The 19,870-nt window shown below is 40.9% G+C and overlaps 1 protein-coding gene across 1 annotated transcript in view; it reads right to left on the bottom strand.

Moving 5' to 3' along the window:
• Nucleotides 1–19,870, bottom strand: part of LOC139333132 (transmembrane protein 132D) — a 247,995-nt gene that overhangs the window by 114,358 nt on the left and 113,767 nt on the right. Inside the window, exon 4 of the mRNA XM_070965412.1 lies at nt 7,262–7,402. Within this exon, the coding sequence (XP_070821513.1) occupies nt 7,262–7,402 (141 nt within the window). The remainder of the gene's footprint in view (nt 1–7,261; nt 7,403–19,870) is intronic.

Raw genomic sequence — 19,870 nt, 5'->3', positions numbered from 1 at the left:
CACGCAATGACGCATACTACAACAACACGTTCGTACATTTTGTGTGTGTGTGTGTGTGTGTGTGTGTGCAAGCGCGTACACTCTTCCAGTGGATGTGTTTGCATTCATTTGCATAAGTGTGTATCCACGCACCTGAATATGTGAATGTGGTGCATGTGTGTTTGCATGTGTTTGCAGAGCTACATTAATAGTGTATAATGTGAGCAGGAGATGTTGTTGGGGATTTGACACTCCACTACATGCCTGTCAAAAACATCTATGCTATTTGTCATGAATAAACACTGGATACTCTGGGGGTGTGTTTGCATTGTTACTGTGGATCTTAAACTTTAGGATTATAACATGCACACAATACAAGGTATCCTGTATTTTTGAGTTCTGAGGTTTGCGAATTTTCCAATGTTACTGTAGAAAGTAGAGAGAATCCGATGTTTTCTGCCCTGATTTGAGAGTTTAACAAACTGGCGAGTCAGTGAACAAGCACGCCTAAAGAAATGAAGCAGCCCACATGAAGCTTTTATTTTTCTTTTCATTTTAGCTCAGAAACAAAACAGAATCTAATCATTTGAAAGACGTTTCTTCGCTGCTCATGGATTTTGTTCCAGTGGTAAGTCACTATCACTAGTGGTGATAAAATATGCACATACACAGTGTTCAACGCCTGTCACTGTAATTTTAAAAACAGACTAAGATGCAGAACAACAAACCAACAACTAGCTGCCAAAATATAACATTAGTTCACTGTCACAGTTTTTGATCTGACAATGCTTGTATTTTGAAGATTCAAATGTTCTATTGGGCTTAAATTATTTCAAGGAAGGAGTTTTGTATTCTTTTTCCAAGTCGTTAAGTCTGCTTTGTGTTGGCTATCCTTTAAACACTGACAAGGTGAAAAGAGGCAATTCATCAAATCTGTCCTTAATGCTTTTAACTGTATGAAAGATTATGAAAACAAACATCTGTAAACTGATCCCTGCTACCCTGATATTGAAAGTGAACAATAAGTCTCAACAGTTTCAAACAAATTGGAGCTGTAAATGTTCTGATCACTGAACCACTAATTTGATATATGCTGGAAAACAAAGTATTAAAAGAGTTTCTGACCTGACAAAATGGAACTGTTAGTCGTGGCAATGCTAAACAAAGATAAAGGCTTTCAGTGCACTTTCTTTTGGAGGATGAATCCTACTGTTTATGACGTCAAAACCTGGGGTTCACCGTCCAGCCATTCAAAGACAATGATTAGAAATTGCTCCAATTTCACTTCTTTCCTGGAAAATTGCTGTTGTGTTCCATCGAGAAATATGGAGTTCTGCCTTCTTTTAATGTTACAAGTTGCACAGATAGTCTGGCAATCCTGTGCTGAAGTGCTTTCTTCATACTAATTAAGTTAATTCTACTGTATATGCAGTATAATATATTCAAAGCTGGTTCAGCTACAGTAACATGGAATTTATTTTTCCTGCCACAGCGAGCAATGGCCTCAGGATACACGCATGCACACACACACGCACACACACACGCACACACACGCACACACACACACATGTACACAACCAGATAAATAGCATGTCCCTGTATTGAAGGTGCATAGTGCATTACCCCAGTTCTGGTATTGAACGCAGCCCATTAGCAGTGTTAATCTATAGATCTAATCATGATCATGAAATAGAGCACTGCTCTCCTTCTGGCAGCATCAGCCACAGTCATAAACTATGGCACATTTTCCTCATATAACCCACCAGGCAATACTGGGGTCATCTTGAACCTGCTCTACTTCTTGTTTAATTAAATGTATCTAACATGCAGCATATCAAAAGACTGTAAATGGAGTGGGAAGAAAAGAGAAACAAATTTTTACAAGTGAGACAAAACTCCCACGAGGCTGTGAAAAATGACAACAGTGAAAACTCAACAAGGTCGGGCCTGCTACATGCAGCACTATAATAAAGGGAAAATGAAAGAAATAATCTAATAAATTTGCTAAAAATAATACACAGGGTGGGATTATACCATATAATAACATGATATTAAAATGATACTAAGGTGGCAGGAACAGATAAATGAATAATAACTTGAAATGATAATCAAAATGAATCCCAACAAAAGACAAATCTTGCTTGAGGGCGCCTCAATGGCAGCTTCTGAGGGAGAGGAGACACACAAATGCACATCCAAACATCTCATTATATTTTATTTTTCAGAGCACTGGTACACAGCGGCAGAAGGGCAGGGAGGCAGAACTAAGCAGAGCGTCAATAACACAGTATGGTGGTGCTGTGTAATTACAGCTAAATGATATCAGAATGGTCAAACAGTGAGAAATACACAAATAATGGATAACTACTGTATAATCAAAATCAATAAAGAAACAAATGAGAGCTGTAGGAGAGCTTTGATCCAAACTGGCACAAACAGGGTGATTTAATGAAAAAAATAATTGAGGTTTGCTGGGACACATGATGGTGGAACAGTAATTACAGACATGGTGCTCAACAATTTCTTTATTCTCTCAGATAACTGTCAACCTACGTACACACTACATATGCAAAAATACTATGAATATATCTGAAACAGCATACAGTACATACACCCACCTCGTAAACACTCACAACCATAGACATGTGCGCAATCGCATGTGAAAACACACCTACACACACAGCAGCTTTGCTCTGGTTCTAATCACAGCATCCACACACCAAGCATTCCCGATTATAGGCATACACTGAACACCGTATCATGTCAGATCATGTTATATCATAGAATAACAATAGGTAACAGGTATCAATTCACAAGATTAATTGTCAGAGGTACTAATCATCCCTGCCTTCTCATTCATAAGAAAGCACACTCACTGTTTCATGTCTCAACCAGTAATATCTCATTAGAGATTAATACAGATCAGCTCTTTTAATTAGCCATCCCGCCCACACAATCGCTGATAAAAGCCTGTGATCTTGCCTGTCGTGTGCTGGCAACATTCTGTGTATACTGTGCGTGTGTGTGTGTGTGTGTGTGTGTGTGTGTGTGTGTGTGTGTGTGTGTGTGTGTGTGTGTGTGTGGTGTCATCCCAGTAGTAAAAAAAAAAGTCAGCTTCCCTCCCACCTGCAGTCTTCATTGCTGTTTCATTAGGGAGGCAACACAGAGGTGCTGCATTGAATCAGCCCTGCTTCTGTGTGTGTGTGTGTGTGTGTGTGTGTGTTTATACAGGCCAGTGCATTTATGTGCATGTGTGCATCAATGTACTGGTATATATTTGCGCTTGCTGCATCATAATCTGGGCTTTTAGGCATTCCTTTGTTTACAGTATCACTTTGAAGACGGCAGGAGCGAGTGTGTATGTATGCTGATGTGAATGTGAAAGAGTGTGTGTTTGCGTCTGGTATTCTCAGTGTATGTCTTTATGTGAGCTATATCATAATCTGGTTTCTAAAGCATCACTTTCTATGTTTACCCTGATGTCACTTTGATGAGTTTTTCCTCCAGGGCAAGAAAAAAAAAAAAACGAACCACACATGGAAACGTGCCAAAGCTCATGGAAATAAGCACTCGTTTAGAGTCACCTCCATCTCAACACCTCAAACAACACCATCCTGATGGATGGCAACAGGCCTGGAAAATAACTTCTCTGCCTTGAGGCTACAATGGCTGGCACATCCCAAAATTCATCAAACGCCTTCAGTATTTCACCAGCCATGCTGAGGTGCACCGCAGGGTTATGAATCCATGAGAAATCCATTCAAGAAATATCCCAAAAATATTCCCACAGCATCAGCACTATGCGCGTGGCTCTTTCACCAGTACCCACCAGTTGTCCAGTCATATCTTAGCAACCATAATGAATGAAGCAAATCCTTCATTTTTCAACTTAAGCACTGTGTGTGAGGTTGAAGTAACACAGATACTGTACATTTGTGCTGAGTCTTGCTTTAGCAAACAAACACCAACACACACTCGACATACTTCCAAGGCCAAGAGGCATGTCATGAAATAGCATTAACTAAATTTGTTTCAGGGTTTCAGGTTATTTTTTTTTAAAGCCCCATTTGAGGAAGTCTACACTCACAGCATCTCCGGCCAATATTTTCAAAGATGCCATTACATTCGTCAAACCCACCGGTTAGTCCTCGTCCCCAATGCCTTTTCTCTTAGTATGTAAACTAAGCAGCCAAACAGGGTTATGTTGGAACAAAATCGCTGTCTCATTTTAGAATAATGGTGCTTCTTGATTTCGATGTCTTCTGCATGGATCATCATCTGATGAGGATGCACGTTTCTTGTCTGGGACATGCCAACATTTTAACCAACTCATGGAACCAATATTAGCTCATTTGGCTAAATATCATCTCATCATCAACCGCTTATCTGGGGTCGGGTCGCGGGGGCAACAGCTTCAGCAGGGGACCCCAAACTTCCCTTTCCCGGGCCACATTAACCAGCTCTGACTGGGGAATCCCGAGGAGTTCCCAGGCCAGTGTGGAGATATGGAACACCTCCCTGGGGAGGCGCCCAGGGGGCATCCTTACCAGATGCCCGAACCACCTCAACTGGCTCCTTTCAATGCAAAGGAGCAGCGGCTCAACTCCCTCATGGATGACTGAGATTCTCACCCTATCTCTAAGGGAGACGCAAGCCACCCTCCTGAGGAAACAAATTTTGGCCGCTTGTACCCGCGATCTAGTTCTTTCGGTCATGATCCAGCCCTCATGACCATAGGTGAGCTTCGGAACGAAGATTGACCGGTAGATACAGCTAATACAGACGACAGCTGGTACAATCAGTGGTTGCAGGCTACCTGTCTGAAATCATGGACCCATTGAAGAGAGGTGGGACAAACAAAACAAACATATATACTGTAGCCTACTATACATCCTCTGCAAAGGCACTATTTAAAGTTTTCATTTGACAAAACCTTTAACTGTCTCAAGCTCTTAATTAGAAAGCTAATGCTGTGGTGTAATCAGTCACTGTGTCATTATTTCTCTCCATGCCAGAATTGGGTTATCTGTTGCTGCAGATACTGTCCATCAGCCAAGGCTAGACGTGGCTAACGGCTAGCTAAGTGGTGCTAATTGAGCTGGGCTCCTGCAATAATAGTATCATGCAATGGAAAGCCATTCATCAGCACAGTTCTCAACAATCAAAGAGACAGAAATAGAGAAAAGATGGGGGGGACTTTAGTTACTTAAGCACAAGGTTAGAGAAAGAGATGGATGATAGACAAAAGAGGAGAGAGAAAAAAGTTAAGGGCAATCAAAGACATATAGAAGAGGAAGAAACGAGGGGGAATGAGCACGTTTATGTGTATTGGTCACACGGCTCTCCATTCATCCATGGCTAACACAGTTTCCAGCTGATTTTGTCGAACACCCACACATACACAAACAAATATATATATACTGTATTCTTTATTTGGCAACATACAGGCCAACATGCGTGATCTTGCATGCTGTAGCCTGTTTTCACTCTGAGCAATTTGTATCTGTGTGTGTGTTGTGTGGACTGCATTTGAGCCACCCTTTAAACAGCTGTGTATACACTCACAGCATTCATACCAATGGGAACCAGCAAAAATGTGCACTTTCAGGCCTTCATGCTGCATCTGTCCTGCAATAGTAGATTGGTGGCCACATGATAAATGATTCCTGTAATACCGTCAGTCCATTTTTTTTAGTTACTTGAATACAGAACGAAAAAAAAGAATTATTATTTTTTACCCGTTGAAAGTGCGGCAGTGACTCTGCAATAACCGTTCAGCTGTGCTGAGCTTCTGTTTCAAGCTGTCAATCAGAGAATAGGTATTTTTAATATCATGGATATCTCAATTTAGAATAAGATTCTTTGACTGTGGTCCTTGCTTTGAGCTGCAACAATATGCGAGTCAAACCAGCGTCAGTGCTATTTTAATTACTTTAATTTGTTTTCCTCACCTGTTACTCATGCATTGTTTGTGCGCCATTACCTCTTGCACTAAGTCGCTGAATCACTTTTTCTCTGCTCTCCAGTTAACCTCAGTCTCTGTTTGTCATCTGGATTTTATTTTATTAATTTCTTCTGTAGTTGAGTCATTTTTCTCACCACTGTGGTGTTTTTACATCTCTCCTGCGCTGATTACATTTCATCTGTCTTTGTTATTTTTTTTGTATCACTGCAATGTAACATCCATGCACTGGCGGTCAAGTGCTTATGACCCGTCACATTAGCAGCAAAATAAAAATCAGGGTGTATTTACTCTGCTATCGCTGGTTTTACCCTCCTGACACACACACACACACACACACACACACACACACACTAACATAACCAACCATACAAGGACAGAGCAATTACCAAGTAAATGGCAAATTTAGCATGATGCATGGGTCAGTGCTTTCCACCGCTGTTTGTCAGCCCACTGTGTGAATCTGTACTACATTATCGCAGTGTGCTTACAGAATAAAATAAATGTTTGCAACCACACAAGCTCAGTCAGTGCTCAAAACAAAACCCACAGTGCAACTACCAGTGAATGAGTCCTAATCTGAACAAAAACTCTTCAGGATCCCAGGAAGCAAACATAAATACTAGTTTAAGAATCACTACAACAGATGGCCAACAAAAATAAAGCAGAGTAACACCTCTTGTGTGTAATAGACAAGCTTAGGACTCTTTGACAGCTCCAGAGTTACCTCCCACAGCCTGGCCAGTGTGCTGCTGTCAGGCCGCAGGGAAGGGCCAGCTGAGGGGCCGAGGGGTTGATGGTGGGCCCAAGAGTAGAGAGGATGGAGGTGGAGAATAATCTGAATCTGTAGAACAGGTGAACTACAAATTACAGACTTTTTGACTCATTGCTAGGGTTTGGCAAGCTAATCACTGATGACTCTCAGGCTGGATGGGAAGCTTGGGCACGCCAGTTGTGGCCCAAGGCACCAGCTGACAAAGGCTGGTCCACAATTTTCAGTCACTTCTGGGATAGCTCGTTTAAAGTTTACGCTACAATTGAAACCTGAATCAATCTGCAGTGGAAGAGCCATCCAAGTTGCAGATGATACATAAATCATGAATATTTCATTTGCTCTCTGTTGCAGAAACTGTTGCTGTGAAAACAGCTCAGATCTCTCATTGCCAAAATGTAGGATATTAACGGTTTTATGGCCTTGAAGCAGAATAATTACAGATCTCTTCAGACATTTTATTCACCCACAAATACTCTGCACAAAGGAAATAAGCTACCCAGCTGCTGACAGAAAAAAAAATGCAGATAAGAGAGATTCAGCCCTACCTCTCAGCTGTGGAGTAGGTCTTTCTCTGACACATCACTGCCAACGAACTGCTTCCCGGTGCCATTTCCTGTTTGATCTCCCACGCGACGAGGTTGCTGGGTTTCACAGCGAGGAAGTTGATGCCTGACTGGAACCACACCCTGCAGAGAGGGATGAAGAAAGAAACGAGGAGGGAGAGAAGAGAGATCAAGAGACAGAGGGGAGAAAGTGAGGTTAATTTAAAGTTCAGACAAGCACATCATAAACAAAAGGGAAAAGAAAGCCGAGTTGTCACAGTGGCAGTTAGGGGGAATTTGCTTAAAATTGAATTTGCTTCGCTTGGAATTTCCCTGCCCCGATTTTCTCGCTGATTTTCTTTAATCCCTGATACGCGCCATACTCTCTTTGTATAAAATGTCTTTTAAATTGATTCACCCAGCATGGTGCCACCTCCCACGATATGTTTTGGTGGGAAACAAAGAAGTGACAGGAGAAGCTCTTCTGAAAGTTAATGTGTGTACGAGAATCAGTGCTGAGTGCAGAATGAATCAGATGTATGCTGAGCTGGAGATTATATCTAAAACACAAAATGTGATTTTGCTAATGGGAAAGTCGGCATTAAATGACAAATTTCTCAGTGATTTGGGCTACTGTCTCTATTAATTTTGCTCTTTCCTCCTCTCAGCAGCACCTCCTTCACCCCTTTTTTCCCTTTCAAACATGGATTCTTCTCACCTTCACTCTCTTTATCATCAGTATTTTGCACAAATCAACCTTTCCCTCACTTTCTGTCATCTCTCATCCTCTCCCTTCTCTAGTTTTCCTTTCTTCCCTCTCCACTTAGATTGACACTATTCATGTCTGCCTTCCTCATCCCCTTTATTATGCACTCTCTTCCACTCCTGTCATTCCCCCTCTTTTCCTCACCCTCTCTCCTCCTTCTTCTTCCAGGTTTTCCTTTAATCTGGATGATTTTTTTTATTTCTCTTGTCTCCAGCTTCATGTTTTCTTCAGTTTTCTATAAGATTTCATACTCCTTCCTTTCCATCCCATCTTTCCTATCCTTCCCCTCCTTCCCTTCCAGATGTCCTCCTTATTTCTATCCCTCCTTCCTCCTCATTCCCTTGTTGCTCTCTGCTATTTTCCTTAGCAGGTCTCCTCTTTCATCTCTTTTCCTCACCTCCTCCTAAAACTTTTCTTCTGCCTTTCATCCATTCCTCTGTGATTTCCTTCCATTCATAAATCCCTCTCTTCCTTCCCTATATACCTTACTGCATCCCTCCCTGAGCCCCTCCTCCGTCCTTCAATCTCAAGGCTTCCTATGGTTAATCTCTTTATTTCCTTTCTCACCCACTCCCTCTCTCTCTCTCTCTCTCTCTCTCTCTCTCTCTAATCCGTCCCGGTGTGTTTTGTTCTATTTATCACCTTGACAAGACCCTCCCTCAGTTTATTAACACACTTTATAGGCTTGCGCACACACACACACACACGCAAGCTTGTTTACTGCTTTTCTTATTAACACACATACAATAGTCTCTGGCAAACAACTATGCACACACCAACACAGACGCACTCTCTAATAAACTTTTTTCCTCTACACAGAAGAGGGGAAAAAACTGCCAATCCTCTTTGTTTCCTTTCTCATTATTACTTTGTTTTTGTCTCGCTTCATGTCTTGCCAAAAACTGCCTGCAAATATGTCATGGCGGTCCCTCGCCATGCTCTCTGTACATATGTTTGTGAGAGTGTATGTATATATGCACCTGTATAATAATCTAAACAAGATGCTTTTTGGTGTTTTGGTGCACAGGGGAACAACTCCCTTGTGAAAACTTGAAAACCCACTTTTTTTCTGTTTCACTCTGAACCAATTTTTCTTGCTATATATGAGGAAGAAAGAAATGACTGCTGTGTGTTGCTTTTGTGCTATGGTTAGGAAAAATGAGAGGAAAGGAATTGTGAAGTTGCAAAAAAGTACTGTTGTATGTAAGGTAGTGTGCACATTGTCTGAGTCTGGTGTGTGCTGATGTTCCCAAGGAAAATACCACGTGTGTGTGTATGTGTGTGCACGTGCAGCAACACTGCATAAAATAACGGGCAGTCCTCAAAAAACTCCTCTTTCATTATTCAACAGCTGAATGTTACATGAAATTAACTCTCCAGAAAACTCTGTGCCATTGTTCTGCTTCCTCTGCTTCTTTCTCCCCATCGCTCTCTCTTTCTGTCTCCTCCTTCTCCCTAGCTCACCCTCTCCTCCCTCTCTCTCCCGTTCACCCAGAACTGAAGAACTGAAGATAATCCACTTCAAAAGAAATCTACGGCACCCAATATGTGGCAACAAAAGTATGCAACGCAAAGCAGTGAGTTAGGAGAGGAAGAAAAAAAATACAGGCAATATAATGGGAAATACAGAATGACAGGAATGGAGTATGAGGGATCAGACATGTATACCTGAACAGTGGCTGAAAAACATTCGTCCCAGAGATTTTTAGATGACAAGGTTGTGGCTAAGACAAATCATAAATAAAACATACTGGAAAAAAGGTAAATAAATAAAACTTCTCTAGCAGTCCCCCATTAAAAAGCCTTCACGTGAGAGCACAAACCTTGTTGTTGTTAGTATCAAATCATACACTTTCTTGATCACAATCTGAGAAATTTGGGAAAAACACACTTAGAGGTGCATTCTTGCAGAAGAAGCAAACAGGAATCCAAAATGTGACAGGCGTAAAACTGCAGCCCACATTAGCCAAAAGCCACCACGATTACAGAAAGTGGAGGCCTGTCACTGAACATTTCAGGACGGACTGCCAATGATTACAACAGGCATATCATCTCAAGAGTGACAGCCAAACGCCGCAACAATTATCCAACTGTCAGAAAGCAACAGAAAATACTTATTTTCTGCGCAATTGTAGGGTATGTAAATTGGACCATTTCAAGAAGGTACAGATCAGGGCGGACGAGACACTGACATTGGCGTGCTTCCTTTTGATGTCACTCATGCTTCTGTGTAGTAAATTCCCTGCGTTGAGATTGTCCTCACCAGAGGCTTAATAAACCCTACATTTCCCTTACAAGTGACCTTTTGCTGTGGTGGGGGGGTCATACAAAACGACCCTCGCAGAATTAGATCAGATCTATGGAGCATTTAAGTGTCTTTCAGCTCCTTTTTTTTTTTTTTACCCATTTTACAGCCTATAACTTTACCGTCTCTGTTCTCATTAACCTTATCTCCAGCCACAGCAGGCAGCTCCAATGTATGCGACTTGCACAGCACAATCAAGTTAGCGACCAGCTAGTGAACATAGTGGAGCATTTAGTAGCTAAATGGCCAGATATTTCTCTTGGGGGATGGTGGGGACCAAAACAGAGCTAGAAGGAGGGTGAATGTTGGATTTGCATAAGCACAATTACAAGTGAATGCTAATATTGGTATGTGTAAATATGTAACTGCTTGCAAGTACATTTTAATTTTATAGGGCCACAATATGTCATGTCTACAGTAGTTACAGTCTACAGTAGGTCGGCAAAAAATACTAGTTTATCAAGTAGATTTAATTTGTATGATGAATCTTCTGAAGAACACAATGAAAAAATATTTATTTAGTTGTCAATTCATGTGGACTTGTTACAAAAACAGCATGTAACTTTTTTTTTCTTTCCTTTCTTGCTTAAAGTCTGAACACAGGCATTATTTCACCAAAAGTGAGAATTGTCACCAAGATTAAAGACGTTTTCTGGCATTCTGTAAACAATCTTAGATCTCTGTAAATTCATCACAACGGTCTGTGATGTGTCTAAAACCCTGAAGTCAAAAACAAGTAGTTGGTTCAATCAAAAGGAAAAGGACTGAATTTAAAACAGAATGGGGCCTTCAATCACAACTAAGTCCTCTGCTTTTAGCAGCTGTCACTCCATCCCTAAAATTCAGAGATGATGTTTCAGGAAAGAAGTGCACTGACTGCCTATCTGGGCAATGAACACACGTACACGCACATGTTAGGTTTTCATCACTTCAGGGGACATTACATAGACTTACATTCATTTCCTGGAGACTTACCCAAACCATACCCATAACCACTACTTGTCTAACCCTAACACCCTAAAATTTAATAATTCACATTATGGGGACTTGCATTTTGTCTCCATAAGGAAGCCAAGTCCCCACAACCTGAGGGATACATAGCCACACACACTCACACACAGGCACACAATTACATATGTATAAAAAACCACAGTGACACTGTTGTCCCACGGTGCCTCTGTCAGGACTTTGGAGTGTGTGAGTGTGTGTGTATGTCTGTCAACAAGCAGGATGATGGACAAGGCTGCGTCCCTAAGCTGCTTCTGTCAGATCTGTGTACAGCAGCAGAGTCTGACAAGTGTCTGTGTGTCTTCTTTCTCTGTCTGTCTGTTTTTTTTAGGTAATTCAGGACGACAAGCAAAAATCCCCCCCCCCCCCCACACACACACACTCTTTCACTTGCCCTTTTCACCTCCCTCAGTTTTTATCAATTTTGTTCTATTTTTCATGTCGATGTTGCTGCTCTGTCTTGAAATTAGTTGACTGATGTATAACACATTCTGCCTGATATAGATATATTTACACATATCATATACACCTTCGCTATCTAATTTTCTTGTGAGACTAAAACAAGTACCTTATTTACATAATAAATCTACAAATCTTGAAGAATTTCAGCAATATCAATAAAACTCGAAAAAGTTCTTTACACCAGAAACATTAAGTGGCCATCTATTTCCCCCTTGTTTCCCTTGGTGACATTCATACATTACACTCACAGCTACAGTCTGCTCCTGTTGGCCATTGTGTAGCTCACTGAGCATTACAATTGATTTTCTTTTCCTTTTTTCTGGAGCAGTGCCTTGTTTATAGGCACTTCAAAACTAGTTTTGCAAGTGGAAAAATAAAGAGTAAAAGAGTCAGTGGAGGGAAAAGAAACAAAAGGGCATTATGCCAAAAAGCTACACCGTAAATAAAGTTTCCCTTTGCTCTTTCAAGTCACAATTGCAAGTTTAAATGCAGAATGTACTGCTGTCATTGTGTTGATGTCTCTTTTTCTTTATATGGAGTCATGTTTTTATATGCCCCAGAGGGTCCCTTTACCTCACTTATGCAGATTGTTCATGTTTCTCCAAGAGCTACTCTAAAAGTTTAAATCTTTAGTTGCTGGATGACTAAGGTAAGAGATGTTCCATACGTATGCCAAAATCTTCCAGCTGAGGAACAGGTCTCATCAGTTGATGGAAAAATAATCATACACCAGTGCCTTTGTTGAGTAACATTTCTTAAAAAAAGCCATATACTGTAAGATTTACCAAACACATGGCTAACCCCCATTTTTATTTACCTTATTCACCACCAAATAACCAAAGCTGATAAAAGAGAACAGTTGCATGGAGAGGAATTAATTAATTAATTCCCTTTATGCCTAAAATAATCATTTAACTTCGCTTTCCACATCCTCACCTGGTTTAAAATCTTGAATTCTCCAATGCATGGAAACACCTTGACAATTTATTCGGCGATTGCACAGTTGTCAGGAGATGAAATCTAAAATTGCATCTGCCTCCACACACACACACACACACACACACACACACACACACACACACACACACACACACACACACACACACACACACACACACACTAATCATAATAATCTAATCATGATCACCATTACACACCCACACACTATCTCTCTCTTACACAGAAGCTCAATCAGCACTAACAAGGGGGAGACCTGTGAGTCACATGCATGACTGTGTGTGAGTAAATCACTGCCCTGCTGGTCGTAACTCTGGACACTGGGTTTCCTTGAAGAGCATCGGATGACAGAAGGACTGATTTACACTCAGCAGAGAGACAGAGGAAACGACGTAGAGAGAGAGAGATGAGAGAGTGACAGACAGGGGGAAGAGAGGGAAGAGGGGAGGGGAGTTTGAACACAGGGAGAACGGGGGAGGAGGACTGGAGATGCATTTACAGTACATTCTATTAAGGTCTATTAAGGTCTATTAAGGTGCGGATTGTCCATGACCTGTGGCTAGTGTCTGCAACACAAAAAGTTCAGGAAAGGCTCTGGCCTTTTTCTCTTATTCACTGACTGCTTATTTACATGACATTACGTAACAGTTAGCTTTGGTTCAATGGCACTTTTCATAAACAGAATTTACAGTGTGCTTTACATGGAGAAGAAATGGGGGAATAAAGAGACAAGAGGAAGTGTAGAAGTGTACAACCAACAAAGTAATAGTTTTAAAATCAACAAAGTCATAATTCATAATGCTTTTTAAAGCTGTGAACTAATTTGACTTCTTTCAGAGGCTGTTCCAGAGTCAGTGTTGCAAACCTTAACATTTTGTATTAATATCGTGCTGACAGATCGAATATAATAATATAAATTACAATATATCTTCCCTGTCAGAGAGTACAGAGTTTGCACACTTAACCACAATGAACATCTTTCTACCATTAGAAAGTAATGGTTTGGAAATTAAGCAGTTCGTTGGATTTTCATTGCCTAAAGTTCAGCTTTAGCTCTATTGTCCATTGTGCAAATACCTGCAAAAGCAGGACAGATGAATAATGCGAATGCATGCTGTGGGTGCCCACACTGGCTTTCATTCAGGTTCGTTGTTAGGTTCTTTTAATATATTGTATCCTGTGAAGAAACCCTTTCTGTCTTCACCAACCTCTGCCAACACCTGCTGTGTGGTAAATTTATAGACTTTAGGGAACCTCCCATTATACCACAAACCCTTTTCACTTGAAAAGTCTGTGTTTAGAGCCTATGGGCTTTGAAAGGCTAAAAACTGACAGAACTCTTCAGTAAGAACACAACTCAAGGGGCTTAGTAAGTCTACCAAGGCTTAAAAGTGATTTGGATGTGGTATTCCAACAAGCATCAAGTTGATAAACAACATTTCAGGATATAAAAGTAGAATCTTATGCCCTTGAGGTTTATGTGCTTCTCTTGTGCTCATTATTTTGATGTTCTTTTCACTTTATCAGGTCACTGTGAGTGATTCTGCAGCATATTAGAAGTAGTATTTTCAAGTTTATTGAAGTTGCTGGTAAAAAAAAGCAAAAAGCAAAATAACACTAATAAAAATAAAGACTTGGAGCAAAGTGTCAAACCTATTCCCAATCTGCAGAATGTGGAGGCTTTTTTTGTGCCCTTAAATATGATGGTTGCTAATATAGAGCTACAAATGATTTATGTACAACAGTGCTCCAGGTAGTGATCTGTCTTGAATATGAAAGGAAAGGTAGGTTGTGTTGTGATCAAGCCTGTCACCGGGGTTCTCATGAGGCCATCTCCTGATTAGATCTGACTCACAGAACCTCCAGTGGACTCAGCAGTAAATTAGTTGTACCACAATGATGGCGATGAAGACATAGACACCCAAAATCAATTTGACAGGTAGTGTTGTGTTTGTATCGCTCCTGTGAAGAACTGAAAATATGATCATGGTAATTTGCTGACTCTTCCTCGTGTCAGTGGCATGTTTGTGGTAGTATTTCTTAAAATTAAGAGGAAATTTACCAAAAGTTGCAAACTTCATTTTTCACCCATTCCACCATGTGCTGCTGAAAGAAACTGCCATTCCTGCAAGTTTTGGTCTAAGCTGTGAAACTAAATGAGGAACTTCAGGGTCATGCAACACAATCATGTTTGCATTCCCGTCCAAGATGAAGATTTATTGCCAAAAACTAGAACCAAAGTTCAATTCTTCCATCTCATAAAAGTGGCAGTGACTGATTTTTATCAAAATACACGTACCACAAATAGCCACTTCTGCAACAGCTCATTTTCCAAAGAACAAAGGTCCTCTTAAAGCCCGGAATTCATCTTGGAGGACATCTTTCAAGAAGTTATTCTCACTTTTCTCCATCTACTGTATCAGCTTTAAAACACAAAGCAAAAACCTTGGGTATGAACCGTCAACACGTAAACGTTTCTCATTCCTTTCTCGTGAGCTTGTTCCTTCTTTAGTCCACATTGATCCATAGCTCTGAGCTCAATACTATTGGTTTCTTGTAACATTCAAGGAAATGAAGCTTATTCCACAGTTGCACTCATTGCCAGGCTGCTGTGGATGAAAGTGCCAGCTAAATGCCTAAAATGTAAATGCAAAAATGTAAATGCAAACCCAAAAGGCATTCTTCTCAAAACAAAAGAGCAGACCTGGAGCCATATGCTCTGTGTCAGAAAACGCAGCTGAATGTACGGCAGCAGATGTGGCTGAGAGACAAAAGTAAAAGAAGACATATTGCTTGTCTGAAGTTGCAGCTCTAACAGATGTTTTTTTTTTTTTTTTGGGGGGGGGGGGTGCCTTGGAAGGATACTGTAAGAGGTACTGTAGAAGTCCATCTTGATGTAAGAGTAAGTGAAGCAGTAGAAGGCCAAATTCTGACAGCACGAAAAACTACAGTGCACCACACAAAAACTACTAAAACTACTGACTAATCAGTTACCCCTGTGTCTTGTACCTTCTGATGACAGATCAGAAAAAAAAAAAAAAACCTTTGTAAAAGCCAGAACAAAGTAGTAGTTCCAGCAGCAACATGTAGTAAATACTGTATCTGTATGTTTGGATGATTGTTAAAACCTGTTGTTAAGCTAAGAGAAGGCAACATCTCTATCTAATAGAATTACAGTACAAAAATATGAATTTATATGGAAAATATTAGTAATACATAATTTTAAAAGTTTGCAGAGATTGTCTATAGTTTAAAGAGCTACCCTCATTGATAATTCATGACTTAAAGACACAGCATAATGAGTAAAATTGCAGCAATTCTTCAGAGGCGCCGACAGATGTTCAGCAAAATTCAACACACCACCTGCACATTCCTCGACACATTGCGGCGAAGCTGCCGCCATTGGACATGAGTGGCATTTAAATGACTTAACTGTCAGATCATTAAAATCTTGTTTTCTGCTTTTCCTGCTTTTTGAGAGGCAGAAGCAAAACAATCTGTTGTTATGATCGTAATGCTGAGACGAGGCAGGGTTACTTTTTCCTGTGAGACAAGCTGTCAACAAGTTGAAAAGTTGAGAAAATAATTTCGTACAAGGTTTTAACAAGCTGCAAAGTTGCTGTAATGAAAATAAGTTTCCCACCTGTGATCATGCATAATTTTCGGCCCTGTTTCATCAAGGCTGGAAATGAAGCTTGATTTACTCTCACTTTACACAGTTGGTCAAAGTATTTCTGAATGCAAAATTCACTTGTATACTGTTCAGAATAGATACAATAACACAAGATTAAAGGTGTGTACAGTGGTTTAAAGAGAGATTACTTTAACTATTTACATAAGACTCATTGAAGATAAGTATGTATTAATACTTTTTTGATAATACATTCTTTTGGTGTTTGTATTGCTGATTGTTTGCCTTCTGGGGAGAGGTCATACTTATTTTTTGTCTTCCTTATAATATCTGGCAATGATTGGGATTTGGGATTCACAGTTTAGTGCTTCACTGCAACCTTGACTGTATGTATTATGGTGATGTTGGAGTAATGGAGGGCAGCAGGTAGTGCGCGTGCCTCATAGCAAGAAGGTCACCGGTTCGATTCCTGGGTCGGGCCTTTCTGTGTGAAGTTTGCATGTTCTTCCCGTGCATGCGTGGGTTCTCTCCGGGTACTCCGGCTTCCTCCCACAGACCAAAAACATGCTCATTAGGTGAATTGGTGACTCTAAATTGTCCTTAGGTGTGAGTGTGAGCGTGAATGGTTGTCTGTCTTGTGTGTTGCCCTGCTATCGACTGGCTACCGGTCCAGGGTGTACCCTGCCTCTCGCCCGCTGACAGCTGGGATAGGCTCCAGCCCCCCCGCAACCCCGAAAGGGATAAGCGGTATAGAAAATGGATAGATGGATGAAGTGATGGACAGATTGGATGGCAATGGTTTTGAAATTTTGAGAATAAACAGGTGGGATTGTACACCGTGAGACAGATGGGGAGCTGTAAGTTTGGACATTTATAATAAGCAGTTGTTAAAAATTTGAAAGATGGAGCTCTTTTACGTCGGTCGCAGGTCAAATGTGTCTTTCTGCGCGAACATCTGCTACATCATGCTACCCTGAATCTTTTTCGCTGTTGTGTTACTTTGAATTTCTCTCCCTTTCTCACTCTTTTCCTTTGAAAGCCTTTTATTCCCCTGTTCTTTCGCGTGGTCTCTCTTCCTTTGTTGGCTTTTCATCCCGTCTTTCATTTTGTTGTCTCTCTGGCTGCTCTTTTTTAATCCTCCTTTAAAGCTGTCTTTCACTCTCATCTTTCTTTCTTCCTGTACATCATTCTGTCAATCTCATTTCCTCTCATAACACAACCATATTTCCACCCAAAAAACCTTGCCTGTCAGTCACAGCGGCACGAACCGTGAGAAATGAACAGCCTCCTTCATTCCTCACTATCACCTTTGTCAAGTCATCACAAAAAACAGCTTTTGTCATCTGTCCATGCCTAATTACAGACCTGTTAAGCATGACAATATTAAAGGCACTTCTTCGGCAGAAAGTCATGTGGCATGATTTTGACACAAGAGACCATTGTTTATATCACATTTCTAATCAGCAGTCAGTGTTGTTTTCTTTTAACCATGACAGCACTCTTTCCCTTTATCTAATAATGTGTTTTGCCCCTAATCCAAGGCAACCCTTAACCATTGAGCTCACAAATATGCTTTGTTTTTGTAAAGCATTGACAAAGGCAGCACCTTTTTAATAAGGAGTGAGAAAGCATCCCCCAACCGCCCACCAACATAACCACACACGCACGCACGCACGCACACACACACACACACACACACACACACACACACACACACACACACACACACACACACACACACACACACACACACAAAGGCTGTCTCTGGCTGTCTTTCTCTTCCCCTGAGCAGCTGGCTCCCCAGTTATATAAGTTTACTGCAAAATGACAATTGTGTAATAATGATGAAAGCTGCTAGAGAACAGGGATGTGTGTGCAAGAGTCTGCTTGTGTTGGTGTGTGTGTGTCTCTTTCAGTGTAAACACGTGACTTCCTTTACACTATATGCCCCTTTGCTCAGTGTATGGGTGCTTATACATGCCTGTGTGCACATACGTTGGCCTCACTTGTGTATTAATTATGCACGAGTTAGAAAAATGCCATCAGTTGCCTTCTGTTCCAGACGTGGTCTTTGCACTGCTGCTCAGAACAGGCCTCGGCACCAACAGCCCTGCAGGGGTAGCCATTATAGAAGCCCCTACTCATGCATCCCACCGACATTTGCTCTGCACAGTACTAAAGACGATCTTAAACAAGTTTGATCTGGATGATCGCCAGTAAAAATGACAATCACTTCGCCAGCTGTTTATGTTTTTGTTTTACAGATATCTGCCAGTGTGGTTGGAATTCCTTGGTCATCAATAAATGGCGAACTCATTCATTCTTGAGTTCTGATGTATTATACCAGCTGGAAAACCATTATTTGTGATTTAAAGCATGGTCCAGGTCACAGCATTATGCTCAGAGAGTCAGCATGGAAATGATGATGGTGTGGAGTATAACTATAAAGAGGATGGTGTACTGTCCTGTGACAGGTGGAGGAGTCAATGTAGCTTAACTCCCGGACGCCTGTCCGCAGGCAGCTGTCAAGCACAGCTGTGGAGCAGTAAGCTAACCACTGACCATGAGTACAGCTGTGACTAAATTAGAACAGCAGGTCCTCTCTATGCATTCTGTGAAAATTTGACTAGGTTGAACTGAAGGAAGTGCCAGTCAGGTTGAGGGCTGACAGTCGCTTGTTTTTTGTCAATAATAGTGAGAGATAATATCCCCAACTACTCTCTTTTTTTGTTTATTTTGCTTCTTTTCTTATTAGATTAAATCAGAACCAAATGAAAGCAAATTTATTTTATGTTTTTTCTCCAATATTACACAGATCATCTGGGATTTATAGCTTGTGAAGGAAAAGGCACAAATTTGGCACGCACAGATACCGGCAGCATTTGAAGCCCTGAACCACCTGACTGAACAATCGTTCATGTTAAAAAGTTGTCCATAACAGTGAATGATGTTGAGATTTCAGGGTTTCCTGCAGCCCTTCTGTGTGGAGCTTTCCCCACATATGTATGCATGGATTTCCTCAGAAAGCTCTGGTTTCTTTCCACAATCCAAATACATACAGGTTAGATGAATCACAGTGATCGTCTTAGGTGTGTTATTCCTGTGATAGACTGGAATCTTACACATCCAGAACATGGTGTCATGGCTCCCAGCCACTTCTAACAGAATAAGGGGTGTAAAGATCTGATGAATGGATGGATGGATGAAAGCAAAGGTCAATAATACTAAAGAGCATACTGCAGGTCAGGTTTGTCAGATTTGTGGACAATCTCCATAATTGGCAACAAATAGAAATTACAGCAGATAAGTATATTCAAAGTTGTAAAATAAGCTTTGTACATTGTAAATGGAGTTTGAACACACAAGTTACAAACCTTGCTGATTAACTTTAACATTAAATGTGGCCTGGGGGTGCTGCCATGAAAATGCCAAATCAGCAGGAGTTTACTCAACAAATTATTGACATAAAGCTGTGAATGGGCT

The sequence above is a fragment of the Chaetodon trifascialis genome, chromosome 6 (assembly GCF_039877785.1).
Source record: "Chaetodon trifascialis isolate fChaTrf1 chromosome 6, fChaTrf1.hap1, whole genome shotgun sequence".
NCBI lineage: Eukaryota > Metazoa > Chordata > Actinopteri > Chaetodontiformes > Chaetodontidae > Chaetodon > Chaetodon trifascialis.
Note: the sequence above shows the minus strand (reverse complement) of the source record. Positions and strands in the feature narration are given on the sequence as shown.